Source organism: Apostichopus japonicus, chromosome 16 (assembly GCF_037975245.1).
Source record: "Apostichopus japonicus isolate 1M-3 chromosome 16, ASM3797524v1, whole genome shotgun sequence".
In the NCBI taxonomy this organism is placed as follows: domain Eukaryota; kingdom Metazoa; phylum Echinodermata; class Holothuroidea; order Aspidochirotida; family Stichopodidae; genus Apostichopus; species Apostichopus japonicus.
In genome coordinates, this window is record NC_092576.1 from 42,750,601 (window position 1) to 42,768,683 (window position 18,083).

The following is an 18,083-nucleotide window of genomic DNA, read 5'->3' on the forward strand; positions in this document are numbered from 1 at the left end:
ATTGACTGATTGTATTTCGCGTCACTTAAAAATTATTGCATAGCAAATGCTCTGGTTGATCTCGTAATGTTTGTTCTACATTAATTGCAGGCTGTTTGAATACGTTATTTCTGTACATGTAACAGTATACATAACAGTATGTAGGATTTTGTGATTCGTTTTTACGTGGAAGATGAATAATCGTAGCAGCTAAAATTAAACATAAAAACTAAGTGTAATGGATTTTAATCATATTAAGTCAATATTCCATAACATTACGGTATCTTACTTGTTGACTCGCTGCAATTTGTAGTAGCAGTATAACGGACCTATGATATTCGTTGGTATCATTCGTGTGCAGAGTAACTGTCCCGGAACACATTTTGGTTAGACTATGCTGGTCCTTAGTCTGTACACGCAAATGAATAAACACATTCTGAATATTTAGTATATGCTCAGTATCAAATGGATGGTGTAAAAGAAAAGTTGATTTTGACTGGTTTAAATACACTAACATATCATTCTAGTAAGTTTTAATGTATTATAAACTTGATACCATTTTCAAGGCCAAAAAGACCCCCCTCCTGCAATGTCCTCTTAATATATACATCAGATGCATATATAATGCAAACTCAATGGAGTCAATTGTATCCGTCTAAAGTCATCTGTTGTGTAATTGTTCTTACGATCTCATCTCTAAAAGAAAATTTTGGACAAAAGGTATGTTTGTCAGATATGTCTCTAATTCCTCAATGTTTACAAATAAAAGTTATTTTTTTACATACCGCTATAACTTGGAAATTGTAATGTCACACGTGGTATGTAACAGCTAGAAAAACTCAACGTCTTCGAAAAGATACAATGACATATATTTGTACATACACAGGCGTATAACTGATGGTGGCACACTTTTTATGTAATGTATAACCAATACATTTAATAGTTTTATCATAAGACTGCAACAAGACAAATTCCCTGCATGAGTTTTATGAGATGGTTAAGCCATATCTTTTCTACAATTATACAAAGAGGAATGTAAATGCAACAAAACTCAGCTAATCTTGTAGTTTGGTATTGTTAATACTATTCGCAAGACCAATCCAACTACTAATTATTTTGAAGTTTAAAAATACTTACTTCAAGAGTCAGGTACTCCTGGGATACCAACGTCCATCTACCTCTTGTGAAATTTAAGTCAAATTCCTGTTCGCGTGGTTTCCATAAAACTGCCGAGAAATGAACATATATGTACGGTGACTCTATAACTTTTCATTGGGTGTTTGCATTGTCTTTACCTTCAGTTTATGAATACGTTAAACCTTAACAAGCTGTTCTCCCAGATTGGTAAACACATATTCAAAATATCTTTCCTCTCGTATTGTATTCTTAGTTCAAAAGAATAGCATAATGTTTCGTTGCATGATGGTTATGTTTTAAATTTTTCTCACCTTTGAGTTTGTCTGATTCACAAGGCCAAAGGGAGTCGTTTGGAAAACACAAAGGTACCAAGCAGTCGATGAATCTGTGTAGAAAGAACATTCCAATACTTTATCAGTATTACAAAAAGTATAATCTTCATCGATAAACTATGCTGTTTCTTCTTAATTAAAGTTTGTTGCAATTTTTTCAATAATTAACATATGCATTAAAAATACATTATGCACGTCAAGCTGCTATGAAATATGATCGTTTTCACTATCATTTAGTTTCTTGTATTAATGTTGAGTAAGATAATATTAACATCCAAATAACCAATATGCATTACGTTCATTAACTAATTTTTGATATAGAAATCAGCGAAACAGATATATAATACATCAATAGTTGACTCATATTTCACATAGATTTAAATTTTCGGATAAAAGTATGTAAAACATTTTCTTTCTCTATTGTTAAACTGAATCTTTGTTAAATTACAAGATTTTCTGCAAGTTTGGACATTGTTGTGCATAACAAAGTAGCCCGACGACTTGTTCCTGCGTGAATTCAATTCTCTTTTCCGTTCTGATTTGCACTTCCTCCAAAGTAGACAGTACAGGAACATGGTATCCATTTTCCAGAGTTATGCTGTGCTGGTCTGCTTCACGAAATGTATCGAGTACCAGACAGGATAATGGAATCTTGATAAAGATATAAACCATATTTGAATCAATTATGTTTGTCAGCGAATATGTATTGTTCGATGAAACATACCCATAGATTAAGAGAATGGATTTGAATTGGATGTTATGTAGTCACGTTTAATTAATGAAAATGTGTCATGTTTGTTACGTTTCCCGGGCAAAAGTGTAAATATAAGTTTTTAATTGCTACTATTCGGAGAGAGAGAGACCCACGCTAGAAATCACCAGCTAACCAACTAGCAGTATGCATTAATTCGACCATGATCTGTTAATACAAGTAATGTAGACATATGCAAAACAATTGTTGCAACATGGATTTAATATTACCATCTTTAGTAGATCCCCATCGAGTTTATAGTTTTCCATATGTATGCAATTGCATTTTATGATATTTGAATGAAACCAATTTACCTTATGCCTTGATGCAATCTCAAGAAATTGAATGTTAGCTCTTTGTAAGAGTCTGAAATCAGTACATCTAAATGCCATGCCACCGGAACAAACACTTCTCAACATCTCAACATCCTCCTCGGGTTCAACAATCTGTTCAGAAATCAAAATAGGACACCATTTACTCGGAGACTTTAATCACAGCAGAAATAAAATGGACAAAACTCTTTCGTTTTTGGTCTTTTATAGCCAAGTTGTTTCATTCCAAAGTAGACGATTTAATGTCGTGGATAGTCATGCTTATCGCGTTTCCTTCTTACTGCGTAAACACGCTAACTACATTGTGAGCAGCAGGGAAGTGTACATTTCAATTACAAAGCAGTCTTTATAGCATCATTACATACACTAGCAGGGTATGTAGACAATGTTCTCATCTAACAAGGCGTAATATCAACATTAAACCAAATAAACATTGCGCTGCGCTGGATGTATTGTATTATATCCTAAATGTTTTTAGGGTTAGCCCGCATCATTATTGAACACTTGCTACATTTTAGTTTCCAGAGAGTATGCATTTGCTATGAAAAATATGTGATATTCAATAACAGAATACATTTTTATCCATTTACTTACACCGGAAGTCAAAGATTCCGTTGAGCTCAGTCGCCATTTCCCAAATGAAACATCCAACTGAAAGACATATTCCAAAAGTTGCCAGAATACTGGAAAGAAAACGTTATGTATCATTTAAGTTTTAAAATGTTTAAAAACATTCATTTTTAGTAAGTTTCCAACAGTCGTCTTCAATGTATTTCTTGCCAATTATTCTGCTCTCAAATTGAAATATTAATTGATATGAATCGATTATTAAATACAAGAAATGTGGTTAAAATATATTATACATTTAAAAAAATATTTTCATGATGTTGTGGAACATTCTTACCGATTATACTTCTTGAATTCATGTTCGATTTCAATGTCTCTACGGTTAGGGTCAGAGGTAATACAAAACTACCATGGAATCTGTGATTAAATATAAACAAAATTTACATATTATATCTATAATCACAGCATGAAGGCGAATGCCTGACAATGACAACCATGACGAGCAAATATATTTACAAGTTCGAAACATAAAAGTTATACAACTTTAACACAATCATGTTGAGAAAAAAATTAAAGTATTTCAAAGATGACAAATGTGTACCCTGAAATAACAGGAATTGAACTATAGCTTGTAAAAAAAATTGGCACTACCTTTATTCAAAGAAGCTATTCACATTTAATATTTGATAAATTCATTTAAACGCGTTTTAAATATGAGCCATCATTATGCTTATGAACTGTTTACTCACGCTAAGGTTTTCAGCTGAAGACACCGTTGTCCATATTTGACCACTTCTAACATGTTTTCCTGGGAAATTTCGTGTTCTGTTTGTGTTGTGAATACCAGTTTCTCAATTGATGATAGCACGGGAAGACTAAGTCCGGATTCTAGGGTTACCTCATTCTGATGTGTTACCTTAAAACTGTGGTCTATTTGGAGGCATGATTCTCCGATCTAAAAGTAATTACGATGTAATGTTTTCTTACAAATAATCACATTTTCCCTTTCATATATGTAACTCAAGTTTAGTCTTGACACCATCTGTATACACAACAAGAGACCTTCACGGTAATCTTAACAAGTTATAACTTCGAATGAAGCACCTGCTTGATCAGACAATTATATTGACCAGTTAAATACATAAACATCTGAGCACAAATATTTTGTTTTCTAATTATATAAGCTCCTTTAGTTTTTCATTCATTACAGCTTCTCCAGCTGTAACGCACATTATTATTCCAGATACCGTTTTTAATATGTGTACTGCAATGTCTAGACAACTGCATGTAATTACGATGACGGACACTGCTTATATTCTACATGAAACGTTTTGTTTGACATAAACACTTTTAAATCTGTCAAACCGTATGTACTACTGGCTATTAATGGTATACATTTTATTTGACAAAAGGAAACAACCAAAAGCAATTTAGTGAGCTACCTCTGTTTCCCAAAGCTAATTTGGATTTCAAGACATCCACATTTGAAATGGATTGATTGTCTCGAAATATTTGACAGAAATCAATTAAGAATAAGTCATTTATTTTCAAGTTCTTGATGAAGTTGATACTTGTGACTCTCAATCCTAACAATTCATACTTTTTAACTCCATACACACCATAGATAAGCTATAGATATTATCATACCCAATATACTCTACCTGATGCTGTTAGCGTGTGTAACACATCAGACCAATACATTTAAAACTTGTGTTGAATCTTTTTGTTCAAAAACATTTTCATACATCTGAGGTGTCATTTTGTATACGTTTCCGGGGCAAAAGTGTAAACTTAATAAGCAATTCCAAGTTTCACATAGCTACTGTTCGGAAAGAGAAACCCATGCTAAAAAAATCATCAGATAACAAAATAAAATTATTCATAATTTAACCAATGATCTGTTATTCCATCTAATGTAGAGATATCAAAAAGTATTGCTGCAAAATCAAGTTTACATTATCATCTTCAGTAGATCCCAAATGAGTCTATTCACTTACATCGTTTTGAGAGTTTATGTAACAATAGTTGAATGAAACCAATTTACCCTATGCCTTGATGCAATCTCAAGAAGTTGAATTTTAGCTCTTTGTAAGAGTCTGCTATCAGTACGTCGAAGTGTCATGTCACCAGAGCAGCCACTTTGCAACATCTCAACATCCTCCTTGAGTTCAACAATCTGTTCAGAAAATCAAAATAAGACACCATTGCCTCGGAGTCCTCCATCCCAGCAACAAGTTAAGTGAGAAATATAAATTGTCAATTCGGACGCATGAATCTATTTTGCCGATTGGTAGATGTTACTACAAATGTTATTCTCAGGTTCAGACTGAGTCATTTAGAAAAAAAAGAGAAAATAAACTTTTTCGTTATTGGTATATTACATCCAAGTGGTTGCATTCCAAAGTAAACGATTTTACTGTCGTGGATAGTCATGCTTTTTGCGTTTCCTTCTTACCGCGAAACACACTAATAACATTGTGTGCAGTAGGAAAGTAGACATTTCAATTACAGAAAAGTTTTGCTTGCATCATACATACAATTGCAGGAAATGAAGAAAACGCTCCCATCCAGCATGGCGTATTATCAACATTAAAACCAAGTGAAAAATTGTGCTCTGCTGGATATTTTTTATTACATCCTATTGTTTTCACGGTTAGCCGTCGTTACTTCTGAACACTACATTTTGATTTCCAAAGAATATGCATTTGCTATGAAATATATATGGTATTCAAATGACACAACACATGTTCATCCATTGACTTACACCAGAACTTAAAGATTCCGTTGAGCTTAATCGCCATTTTCCAGAGGAAACATCTAACTGAAAGACATATTCCAACAATTGCCAGAATACTGGGAAGAAAACGTTATGAATCATTTGAGTTTGATATAGTTTGAAACAATATTTTTTTAGTAATTTTACAACTGTCATTATTGATGTATTACTTGCTTAACATTCTGCTGTCGATTTGAATTGTTAATTGACTTGTATCGATTAGATAATACATGAAATGTAGTTAAAATAAATGGATAAATTTATGAGTATATTTGTTTTTTGTTGTGGAATAATCTTACCTGTAATAATTCTTGAATTCATGTTCGATTTAAATTTCTCTACGGTAAGGGACAGAGGTAATACATATTTACCACGGAATCTGTGATTAAATGAAAGCAAAATCTACGTATTTTATATATATTTACAGCATGAAGACGAATACTTGAAAATTGCATACGTGACGAGGAAGAATACATTTACAATACATACAAGTTCTACACGAACAAGTTATACAACTTTAAACAACACTCACATTGAAAAAAAAATATTGAAGTATTTCAAAGAATTCAACTTTTTACTCTGAACTAACAGAAATTTAACTATAGCTTGTAAAAAAAAATGCACTAGCTATATTCAAAGAAGTTATTGATATATACTAATTTGAATAAACCATTTAAAAGCGTTTATATCTGAACCATCAGTATGCTCATGAACTGTTTACTCACGCTAATTGTTTCAGCTGAAGACACCGTTGCCCATATTTGACCACTCCTAACATGTTTTCCTGGGTTATTTCGTGTTCTGTTTGTGTTGTGAATACCAGTTTCTCTACTGATAATAGAATGGGAAGACTAAGTCCGGATTCCAAGGTTACCTTGTTCTGGCGTGCTACCTCGAAACTTTGGTCTATCTGGAGGCATGGTACTTTGATCTAAATATAATAACGGTTAAAGGTAACCTTACAAATAGTTACTTTTGCCCTATCATATACCTAACTCAAGTTTGTAGTTGATGAGACATCTGCATACAGGCACTTTCATATATTGATGGTGTAGTTGTACCTCAACATCACTACCTTGAATACAATGACTTGGCGGTAATCTTAACAAGTGGTATTTTCGAATGAATCACCTGCTTGAACAACCAATTATATTGACCAGTGAAATTCATAAGCAACTGATGACAAACCATTTTGTTTTTAAATATATAAGCTGCTTTTGTTTTTTGTTCATGTCAGCTTATCCAGCTTTAAATTAACATTAATATGCCATGTAAGGTTTTTAAGATGTGTACTACTTATTTAATGCCAATAAAACTGCATGAAAATATGATGACTTACACTGCTTACACTGTTATCGAACCTTTTTGTTTAAGAGAAACACTTCTTAATCTGTCACACTGTATGTCGTACTAGCCAATATTGATATGAAGCTTATTTGACAAAAGGAAACATCTAAGTAACTTATTGTACTACCATTGTTTTCTAATACTACTTTGAATTTCAAGACATACGCATTTTATACACAATCATTGTCGGGAAAGTTTGTAAGACAAGCAATTGAGTATAATATACTTCTACTTCAAAGTCTTACTTTTTTGATAAGCTGTGTTTCTTTATCCTAACAAATCATGTTTAACACCATACACAGACCACAACTTACATATAGTTAACACCATGCTTAGTGTAATCTACCTGATGTTTTTAAGACTGTGCTGTATTAGTTTAGACCAATACATTTAAAACTTTTGTTTATTCATTTTGTTCCAAATCATTTTTACACATCTGAGAGGTCATGTTGTATTTCAATGTGAACCACGCTCTGCCGGCCATTTGGCACCTAAATTTAATATGCATTCCACAAAATCATACAATTGTGTAATTGCACAATTTAGAATACACCATGGCTTGCATTTTCCCCCAGATATGGCACTAAACATCACAAGTGCAATATATGATAAACCTTTGTAACTACCTTCTTCCTCGATGCAATTTCAAGAAGCTGTATATTTGATCTTTGCAAGAGTCTGCTGTCAGAAGATCGTATTATCATGCCGTCAGAACACAATCCCTTCACAGTTTTGTCGACCTCCTCTGGATTATCCGGCTGTTCCAAAAAACACAGAGATGCAAAAGAAGCACCTCCCTTTACACTTTTAAGATATTTGATTATCCTGCCCGAAGCTTTCTTGTTAAGTCCACAAGCGAAACGAAACACAAATTGTAGATCGACAGGATTTATGTCGTCCAATGTATAATTAAGCCAGAAAGGCCAAAAGCTTCCGGCGTACGAAGACAAATACCTGGCGGCATACCATTCAGCAAATAGTTTGTGATAGAAACGGACAAATTCACTGCGTTTAGTGTGATGAATATTATGTTCTTCTGGTTCATCAAATATTTCATGAATTGTATCTACAATAAGTATACCGATGTTTGCAAGTTCTTCATAGCAATCGTTACCAACTGTGTCGATGAAGGTATGTTTGGGCCAAGCAATATTTTGTGTTTTCCCAGTTAGACTATCAAAAGCAAGTTTGTTCAGATTGTTGTATTCACGAATTGACTGATGAATTGGTTCCTTGAGATCTTTCTTCCACATGTGACTGTAAAAACATTCTATCACGTACTTAAAGAAACTCGTCACTGAACTAAACTTGATTACACGCTGCTGATCATTAACAACATGGGCAAATAGGACGCAGAATATCGGCACCTGGCAAATATCATTTAAAATTGGACTACTGTCCAGAGCATTTGTTATATGTCTAGTTGCTTCCTGGTCACCACCAGTAACTGTTCGCTTAATGTACTCATCCCTTGACTTTTCATCAAATCCTGTCAATCTAATAGTAATAGTGGTGGGATCTAAATATTTTGGTAACGAAGATGATCTACTGGATACCACAACCTTGATATTAGCGAACATGTTTCCAGCGATCATCTTCAGGACATCAGTTTCTATAACACTATTCTTATCAGGATACTCATCATATCCATCCAACACGATAACCACAGATAAACTGTGTCTCATTATTTCCAGGATGTCACCATCCGTTAGAGGTGATTCCGGTGGCATCAATACAACACGAATAGCTTCAAATATTGAAGAAATATTTCCCAGACGTCTTAGGGGAAGAAGAATGAAAACAGCGATATTTTTGAGCGGTGATGCAACGTTTCCCAAGCACCAGTCGTATGCAGCTTGAAGAGTAAGGGTTGATTTCCCGTATCCAGGGTCTCCTTCTAATAAAATTCGATTAGAATGTATGCTATCATTGTCAAAAATGTCTCGGAATGATTTCAGATTCACTGAACTTGATTCCTCTACTATTTGCGAGTCTTGTCTGAAGGAAGAGAGTTGGTCGACATATTCTAAACAAGACTCAACATATATATCATTAACGCAGAACACCTTCTCTCGTATGTATGGAATCGGCTGAATCTCATTGTACCACCGGGCGTATTTGTCTTTTAAAGAGTTTATGAAGCTGCTTATTTTACCTGGAGAGAAAAGTATAGTGTATAACAAGAAATAATATCTTCAAACAATCTACTATAGCAGTTGTTTACAACTCATTGTTCCAAGTGGAAGTGTTATCTACAGCCCGCCAAAAAAAATTACGACTATTAAAACTCGACGCAATTGGCATTACTTGAAAAATCACGGGTAGTCGGGCCTTATCCGCGGGCTTTGGATTTCGACTGGTCTTGAATGTGCCGGTTGTAAGTCGGTTCCAGTCAAGATGCTAAGTACGTTAATCACCTTCAGTTATAACGTTTGTGGTATCACTTGTAAACTTTCTCTGTCATATACTATTTGTTTTAATGAAATTACTGCTTTTATACCCAGGGAGAGAAAACAAATTTAAGGCGTATCGAACGGGAAAAAAATGATACCATCATCAATAAATTTACTTAAAACTCTCGTTTGAAGAAGTTAACATAACGTATGAGTATCGATGTTATAAAGCCGTTTGTGAATGGGGAATAGTTACAAGTACACATTTAACTGTAGTATTTTCTGTTTACCCTTCGCTGTGGTCATACATTCAAAAGGAGAACTCTTTCACTTCGATTCGTTCATAGAATATTAGCTACGAACATGTTTTATCAAAACAAAAAAAATCAAACAAACAAAAAACATTGTATACGTTTTGAGAGAACGAAAATGGTGCATTGGAATATTTTTTTTGACAATGAAGCATTACCTAAGAATTCTAGAAAAAAATATCTTGTAGAAGTTTTATAGAATTTCAAATTTGAATTACTAAGATATTATACACCCAATAGTTGATTATTACACACATATTGTGTCTTTAATTGTTAAATGAACAATATATCTCCAGCTATATTTGATCAAAATTCACTTTCTGTTGAAAAGTGAAATTTAAACTTTGCAGGTTTTTAAGAAATTTTCTCTCAAAATATCCGATTTACCTGAAAAATAGAGGCAATTAAAAAATAGACTCTCGTGCATGGTTACTTGTAAATGAAAGAAAAAAATCTTTAATAAATAATCTTTTCACCACTAACATTGTAGCAAATCCTTCGATAATTTATCAATAGCAGTAAATCTATGGAAGTAATGAGTATTCTAAAGACTTCTGCCGGTGCATACGAATATTCATATATAATGATACGCTTTACGTTAAAGTACCTTCTATCTGAGCCTTAGACTGATCATCCATGGAGCATAGTCTCCCTGTATGTTCCTCATACAGTTTTCTTACACGTATCTCAATCCCAGAAAGGCAAATTTTCTTCAGAGCACACAGAAGTGTCATGATACTTGTTGGCTCTATTTGCCCTCTCTCTTCCATATAGCGAATGATAATAATGCCTGCACTGGCTGCACTGGTCAGCTCCTCTATGATAACCGGCGGATTTTCAAAGAACGTAGCAAGATCAAGAACAATTTTAACAGTCAGTACGTTAGCAAGTGCAACTTTAAAGCTACCAAAACCTGTTGAAAATAACGAAGAGATTAAAAACACACAACAAGCACATGAAACACTCATTCAGATATACTATAATGTTATAATATAGGATGTGTTACTATATGAACATGAAGAGTAAAAATGTATTGATAAAACTGTAATGACCTGGTAATCCTTACACTTTTAAAGTTTGGTTTTCATATGCTATTCTGTTGTCAATATATGTTTCATGATATCCGCATTACATTTGCCAATGTTACGTGCTTTTATACAAGTAAAGTGAAGATGGCTTCTCAATTATATTAGCAAACACAACAGCGTACCGTGGATTGTATATAGAACAGCCTAACACAAATAAAAACAACATACACAATCAATGAAATTGTTCAGCGTTCACACTCACCGTTCACTGTCTTCTTCACAGTTGGTTTGATATCAACGGGATTCAAATTGGCAGCCATCTTAGGTCTGTAATTTCGCATGCAAGATATAAATGAGGGTGGATTACTTTGACTGCACATTGATGTAAAGTTCCACAGTCAAGGTAATCACTGGATTACTTAGGATACAAAAGAGTTTCATGGATGTTGAGACATTTGATGATTAATATTATAAGGTTTGGCAGTTTGTAGACTCTCTCTTGTTATAGATAACCTTTTATATTTGATCTGTATGATGTTTATGAAGATACATTTTGCTATACATTAGTGTGTATAACTGTAGAGTTATAATATGAATTGAATTGTTGATTTGTCCGCCATATGAACGAAACTGAAAGCAAATCAGTTAGTGTTTATCATAATTAAAAGATTGATTGTAAAATCAATATATTCCTTCATAGTCGTATCGAATGGAATAAACCTTAAATTACCTTCTGTTGTTTTATTTTAAGTTTAAATCACTTATTATACACCTCTCAATGATGTAATGTGTTAGTCTAGTCATGCTGCATGTCCTATATACCTGGCATCTTTGTTTATTGATTTTCTCATTAACATCTTAGGAACGAAAGAGTGGTCATACGAATCCGTACTTACTTTAGTAGTAAAATTACAGTTTTAACGATGTTCACATATATATTTGCCTACGTTCTTCGCTACAAAGTATAACTACTGTAGTGCGGTATAGCAACAGTCATTGAATTGAGACCCCCAAAAATTGCAAAATATTAAGAAAAACTATTGGATTTACTTTGGATTATGACACAATATTAGAATTACGCAATTCTCAAGCTGACGTCGGTCATTTGAAAAATAATCTGAAGTAGTTCATGGTGCCTATGGAAACGAACCTAATGTTTTGAGTTTATTTACTGTGATATTGCAATAAAATGATACAAACACAATACTATCACCCACAGCTGAACAAGGATCAACAGATGTGAAAATTAAATAAGCAATATAACATGTTTGATTACACTCTGTACACAATGTTACGCAAAAAAGGCATTGCAAACACGGGCAAGCCTATATCCTAAACAAGACAACTATATAAATTGTACAGACGTACTTCGTCATCCATTTTTTCCTCGAAAATCAAAAAAGGTTTGCTTTGAACGCTGAATAGAACTTATGTGTGGATATTTGTGGAATATCTGAGTTTATGTCAAAACTAATCAACATAATTCACTTGTACTGTGACTGACGTGTTCGTTTTACTCTTATGTTATAAAATGCAATATGTTATCAGTTGTATTCACAGTGTTCATCGATGACGCTTTGGATATGACAACAATACGATACAATAACATATTACGATTCATATACACCCCTTTAGTTTTGAGTGTGTGTCTGGTAGCTTCCTAATTTTTTTTTCCAGTATTGCTAACTGTACACTCTGACGTGAAGAAAATGAAATGAGATGTTATTGCTAATATATTTTTAACCAGGGTATAACGTACCTTCAGATTGATCCTTGTTTCATCCAAAATTTTTACAGTATCTTCAAAAAGTCCAACTGTTCTTGATAACTACTTGTATTTGAAAACGTGTCAAAGCAAAATGGCGTCTGACATCCCCTTTCGTTTCCATCACGAGTGTAAATAATGAAAGAGTATCAAAGTTCATATTGACATATCTTTGAACGTATATACCAGTTTTACTGCTTTAGGTGATTGCATTTCTATACATTTCTATTGCCATATCGATAACTTGTCAATATTTACGCTGAAGATCATAATTTGTTATTCACGACAGCATATCTGGTTTTAGAGTAGACTATTATAAAGGTATAATGGCATCATATGTGACGAACGGTTATTTCGCTGTGGTTATACATTTCAACCAAGTAGTATGAAACACTTATTCAACTACCCGGTTTCAATAGCAACAACTACAACAAAATAATATCATTATATATATTTCATTTAACTTGAAAATTGACATAGAACAGGCTATTGTAGAGTAACATTGATCAGTCTTGGAACTATTCATTTATGATTTTGTGGTTATCTATGTAGTATAACGATAACCCAAAAGTGTGGTGTTGCGCCTAACTTTAAAGATTCTTGAAAGCCACAATGACATTTCATTTGAAATTAATTATAACCTTAATGATATTGAACAAAATAATGAGTTTATTCATAATTGTAACTTGTCACAAATGTAACATTTTAACATGGTTTCAAACTAAGATTATAAAATGATGGTTTCACATTATATGTCTAGAGCTACTTAGCAAGCAAACGGTCTGAACTATCAAGAATTTTGTCTCTCAAATTACTGCAATAACCACAAAAAACCATAGCGACAACGAAAGCACTGATGTTTATGTCAACTTCAATGGTGTTTCGCCGTGCATCGTTTTGAATACTCTACAGTAGCACTGTTCAGAGGTCACAATCTGAATTAAAAAAATGAAACACGGCGACAATGCTTACCTACAGGAGCATGTTACAATATAGCACGTTCTAAATTTGTAACGATTCACTGAAGTGAATTTGGATCATACTAGCTCTGATATGCAACATTGCAAAAGAAAGCATCAATAAAACTGAAAGTGTGTCTGCACTGTACTTATCCATCCATAGTTATATAAGACTACACTATCGTAGTAGTTGTTATAATTATAAAAAAAAACTAGCTGATTGCCAGTTCCAGCAAGAAACAGGCATTTAATTAAGTGGAAAACGCAAATTCGGATTGTTATCAGACTTTGTTGATGGACTACCAGTGGTGAGTAGATGTTCCCTATTATTTTGGTAGAGATCAACGGTCATCTGAGGTCAAATACTGACAACCTTGTAAACACCGTAACTTGACGAGGGAAACTTAAATTTGGCTCATACTTGGTATGTACACTACCCATACTGAGTATATTATCTTTATTATTTTTCAACAGGGTTAAAGGTCGTCCGAGGTCACTAGAAGTAAAAAAAAATAGTAACTGGATAAGGGAAACCTCAATGAAGCTCATTGTAAGCACATATATTCGTCACTTTTGTGTGTAGTAGCCATAGGGTACACCGTGAATGTTCACTGTCACATGGGGAGAGGAAGGGGGGGGGGTGGTAGGTGGAATAACCTTACGATAGAAGAAGATAATCGAAGGGTGGTACATTGGTCGTATTGATTTTAAAACCAACGTCCACTGTTTACTTTAATGTATAAAATAGACAAGGAATCGGTTATACGTAGGTATCAACATACGTGTTTTAGTATGTTTTTCTTGAGTGGCATGGATGGAGTCGGATATGACGAGGGGAGGAGGTATATAGGGCAAGGAGAGCCAGCTGTTGAAAGGGTGATATATTGGTCTTATTTATTTTAAAAGAACCCCCACCATTTTCTACAATGTGTAAAATAGACAACTTGGTATATGATGAAATGTGAACACATGCAGTTGCAAAAATAATAGTTCCAGTGGCTTAATCTGTTAAGTCGGAACTCTTATGAAGCACACAGACTACGGAAAATTGTGTGCAATTCTTCATTTACAAGTTAGTGTATTACGTGAAATGTCTCTGGCAATAGTTTCAAAGTATCCTTCAAACGCTTTGGGAAGATTTCCCACTATACTATCCCCTTAAACGGAATGTGAAATTTTCTTACGCTCACAGACACATTCATAATGTCCAACCCAACAACTGTGCCATTGTTCAAGTGTTTCCAAGTTGTACTATAGTATGTTGTTCCTTCTTTTTATTTCCTTCCAGTATACATATAAACATTTTCTTACGCTCACAGGCACATTCATAATATCCAACCCAACAACTGTGCCATTGTTCAAGTGTTTCCAAGTTGTTCTATAGTATGTTGTTCCTTCTTTTTATTTCCTTCCAGTACACATATAAAAAAATTCGTACGCTCACAGGTACTTCATAATATCCAACCCAACCTCGTGTGAATCCTTAGACTTAAAGAAGGAAACAACTGTGCCATTGTTCAAAAGTTTCCAAGTCGTACTGTAGTATGTTGTTCCTTCTTTTTATTTCCTTCTTGTATACATATAAAATTTATAGGGAGGAGTCATATAATACCTCAACAAGAAGAATAACTCATATAAAGTTTTTTTTTTTTTTTTTTTTTTTTTTTTTTTAAAGATGATAGGATACCAAACAGTCCAAGAATAACTAATATAAAAGGGGAGAAAATGTCAAGATGATAGGATATTATATAAAATACATCTACACATACAAAAGTTAATACATCAAGCGATATAACAAACAGACTACAGCAAACATTCTAAGTGCTCGAATGGAATGTATAAAGCAGCACGGTAAATAAATAAGTTTCTGTAAACTTAAGTTCGGTATTTTGTGGGGATTTTTTAGATGTCTGCTAGATTTGTGCAGGAGAAATTTAAGTACAATATACAAAGGGTGATTCTGATCACTGTTAATCTTATTAGTCATTCTTGTAAACTCAGGTCTTGCAGCAGCATTTACTTTTTCTAAAAGTATATTGTAATCTTAATTAAATATAGCTGATGTGTATTTAAGAAACTTCATTCTCCTTTCTTTGCTTTTTTTGCAATATAAAATGGTACCAGACAAGCACTGTATAGATCACATGTGCCAGGTTGTATAACAGTATTGAAAACATTTTCCACAACGTAAGCCACACTAGATACTATATAATATACTTTTGTAATACCTTGATACATTGTAAAAAAAGGTCAAACTGTCGTCGCTGTATACTCCCAGTACTCAGTTAATGGAGGTTCTAGCCACATCAGATCCCTCAATAATACGTTGCGACCTTGATAGAATGAGACCTTCATGTTTTATGGTTTATTTTCAAAAACGAATTTCCTTTATTTGGGGGGGGGGGGGTTACGCAATAAAGTTTTGCTGTCACATGTTGGAACTATGTCATTTACAGAACACTGAACATTTCATTATTCAGTTTCAACATAGCTCTTATGAATTGTGCATGATACAGCAGTATCATCGGCATATTTTGTAACAGAAATGTGTGAGTTTGACCTAATTTCATCGGTATATATAGTAAATATATAGCTATAATGGACCCACCCATCCCCAAGGCACACCAACCTTTATTTCCAATATTTCTGATAACCCTTTATCCAACCTTACTTGTCTGGGCCATCCTTGAAGAAATTGTGTCAGCCAATAAATAAGCCATGTTTCTTTGATAAATCGTAAAACATCTTTCATTAATTGATTTGGCAAGACAGTATTAAACGCACTTGAAAAGTCATGATAAAGACGCTTTGTTATAATTATTTTCTTACAATCTTAGTGAGACACAATATCATGGATTAATCAAATGTTTGATATGGATATGGATATGGATTCTTCGAGTGGCTTGCAACTTCAGTTCTGGAACAGCAAGTGCCTTCTCCTTTCTTATGTCAAGCAACCTTATGGGTTAATAATACCAATGTATGAAAACCAGGGCTGAGGGTGTATCAGTTTGGTGATGTTCATTTGGTTTGTATGTCCATGTTCTGACTTGGTTCATTTTTACAAAAGGTCTGGTATAACTTCCCCTATGATCCTGAACTTCTAAGCCTGTGGAAGAAAACATCCAAGGTTCTGTCAATCTGAAGGTTGCTATACAGATTTTCTAGTAATTCGGTCTAAACGCCCCCCCCCCCTCCCCGTCCATTGTAGCAAAATAACTGCTTAAGTATAAACTATGCTAGTACCTTCCAAAGTTTCATGTAAAAGTATGTAACCTTCAACTATGTAACTAGGTATTACTTAACCAGATAAATTCAGTTTTAAGTTAGGCTAGAGTAATGCTCGTGATGAGCAAAGCCACCAACAGCTAAGAGAAACCGTACTCCTTTAGGTACAGTTTTAACATTTGTTTATGTATGGAATTGAAGACTGGAGGAGCTGGCGTTTGCATGTTGTAATTTGTCATAATACTGGTATTTTTTTTATTGAACTGTTTACATTCACATTGAAAAGGAGACAGGAATTCAATATATTACATTATATCGCCCCCCCCCCCCCCCATGATCCCAACTGGCACAATGGCATAACACATTGGCCAAAAATAGCTACATGCCACGACTTTAAAAAACTAAAAGTTAGGTAAATACTTGGCTAATAATACAGACATATTTGGTTATCGGGTGAAAGTAATCCTTTACAACACTACGATTAACACTAAATGTGTGCCTAAACACGTAACCGACTGCGCTAACGTTGAACTTTTAATTAAATCGACTTATTACTTATTTAATTACAGTACAATGAAACATAGTCACGGGTTTTATGTACAATGCAATATATTACAACCCCAAAGGCTCCATGCAACAGTTTTCTTGTATAACGGTAACTTAATAAAGTAATATATGTTATCAAAGTGCAGTTGTAGTCAAACAAATTATGAAATGAAATGTTCTTCATAGTACAATACAATATTTTACAGTATCTTATCAGCTTCAGCTTGAATCACAATATAAATGTTACAAAAAATATGTAACTATATAACGTGCTAATTTCACTCTATGGAACTTGCTACGTCACGGCAAATTGGCATCATTATGGTTGATTTGAAATCAAACAGCTCCTCTTGTAATGTACAACATATACCGGTCATACGAATCAAACCTACTTGTTACGTTAACGGTAGAAACTAACGTCATCTCGCTCTGCAGTCTAATACTGGGAATTATTGTGTTTATGAAAACTGAATGGCAAGAAATTAATTGTTTAGTTGTTGGTCAAGTTAATCTTACTTCTACCCGATTTTATCCCCCTCGTTTACTTTCCAGACTCTAAAATGTAACATTACAAAATGTCGGAACGGTTTCCCTATGCTTGTTTCCGTAACGATGTGATACAATTATATCCA

General features: G+C 33.8%; 1 protein-coding gene across 2 annotated transcripts in view; it reads right to left on the reverse strand.

Moving 5' to 3' along the window:
- LOC139983266 (uncharacterized) overlaps positions 1-12,802 on the reverse strand; it is a 117,010-nt gene extending 104,208 nt beyond the window's left edge. For both annotated transcript variants that reach the window (XR_011798582.1, XM_071996693.1), the window contains exons 1-16: positions 12,713-12,802; positions 11,216-11,280; positions 10,533-10,838; positions 7,848-9,376; positions 6,600-6,805; positions 6,174-6,253; positions 5,863-5,951; positions 5,143-5,274; positions 3,848-4,053; positions 3,436-3,515; positions 3,126-3,214; positions 2,514-2,645; positions 1,897-2,099; positions 1,428-1,501; positions 1,117-1,205; positions 269-388 (exon numbers count right to left, since the gene is read on the reverse strand). Coding sequence is in view for 1 of the 2 variants with exons in the window: in XM_071996693.1 (XP_071852794.1) it covers positions 269-388; positions 1,117-1,205; positions 1,428-1,501; positions 1,897-2,099; positions 2,514-2,645; positions 3,126-3,214; positions 3,436-3,515; positions 3,848-4,053; positions 5,143-5,274; positions 5,863-5,951; positions 6,174-6,253; positions 6,600-6,805; positions 7,848-9,376; positions 10,533-10,838; positions 11,216-11,273 (3,393 nt within the window). In the remaining variant the exon portion in view is untranslated. The remainder of the gene's footprint in view (positions 1-268; positions 389-1,116; positions 1,206-1,427; positions 1,502-1,896; positions 2,100-2,513; positions 2,646-3,125; positions 3,215-3,435; positions 3,516-3,847; positions 4,054-5,142; positions 5,275-5,862; positions 5,952-6,173; positions 6,254-6,599; positions 6,806-7,847; positions 9,377-10,532; positions 10,839-11,215; positions 11,281-12,712) is intronic.
- Between the last annotated feature and the right edge of the window lie 5,281 nt (positions 12,803-18,083).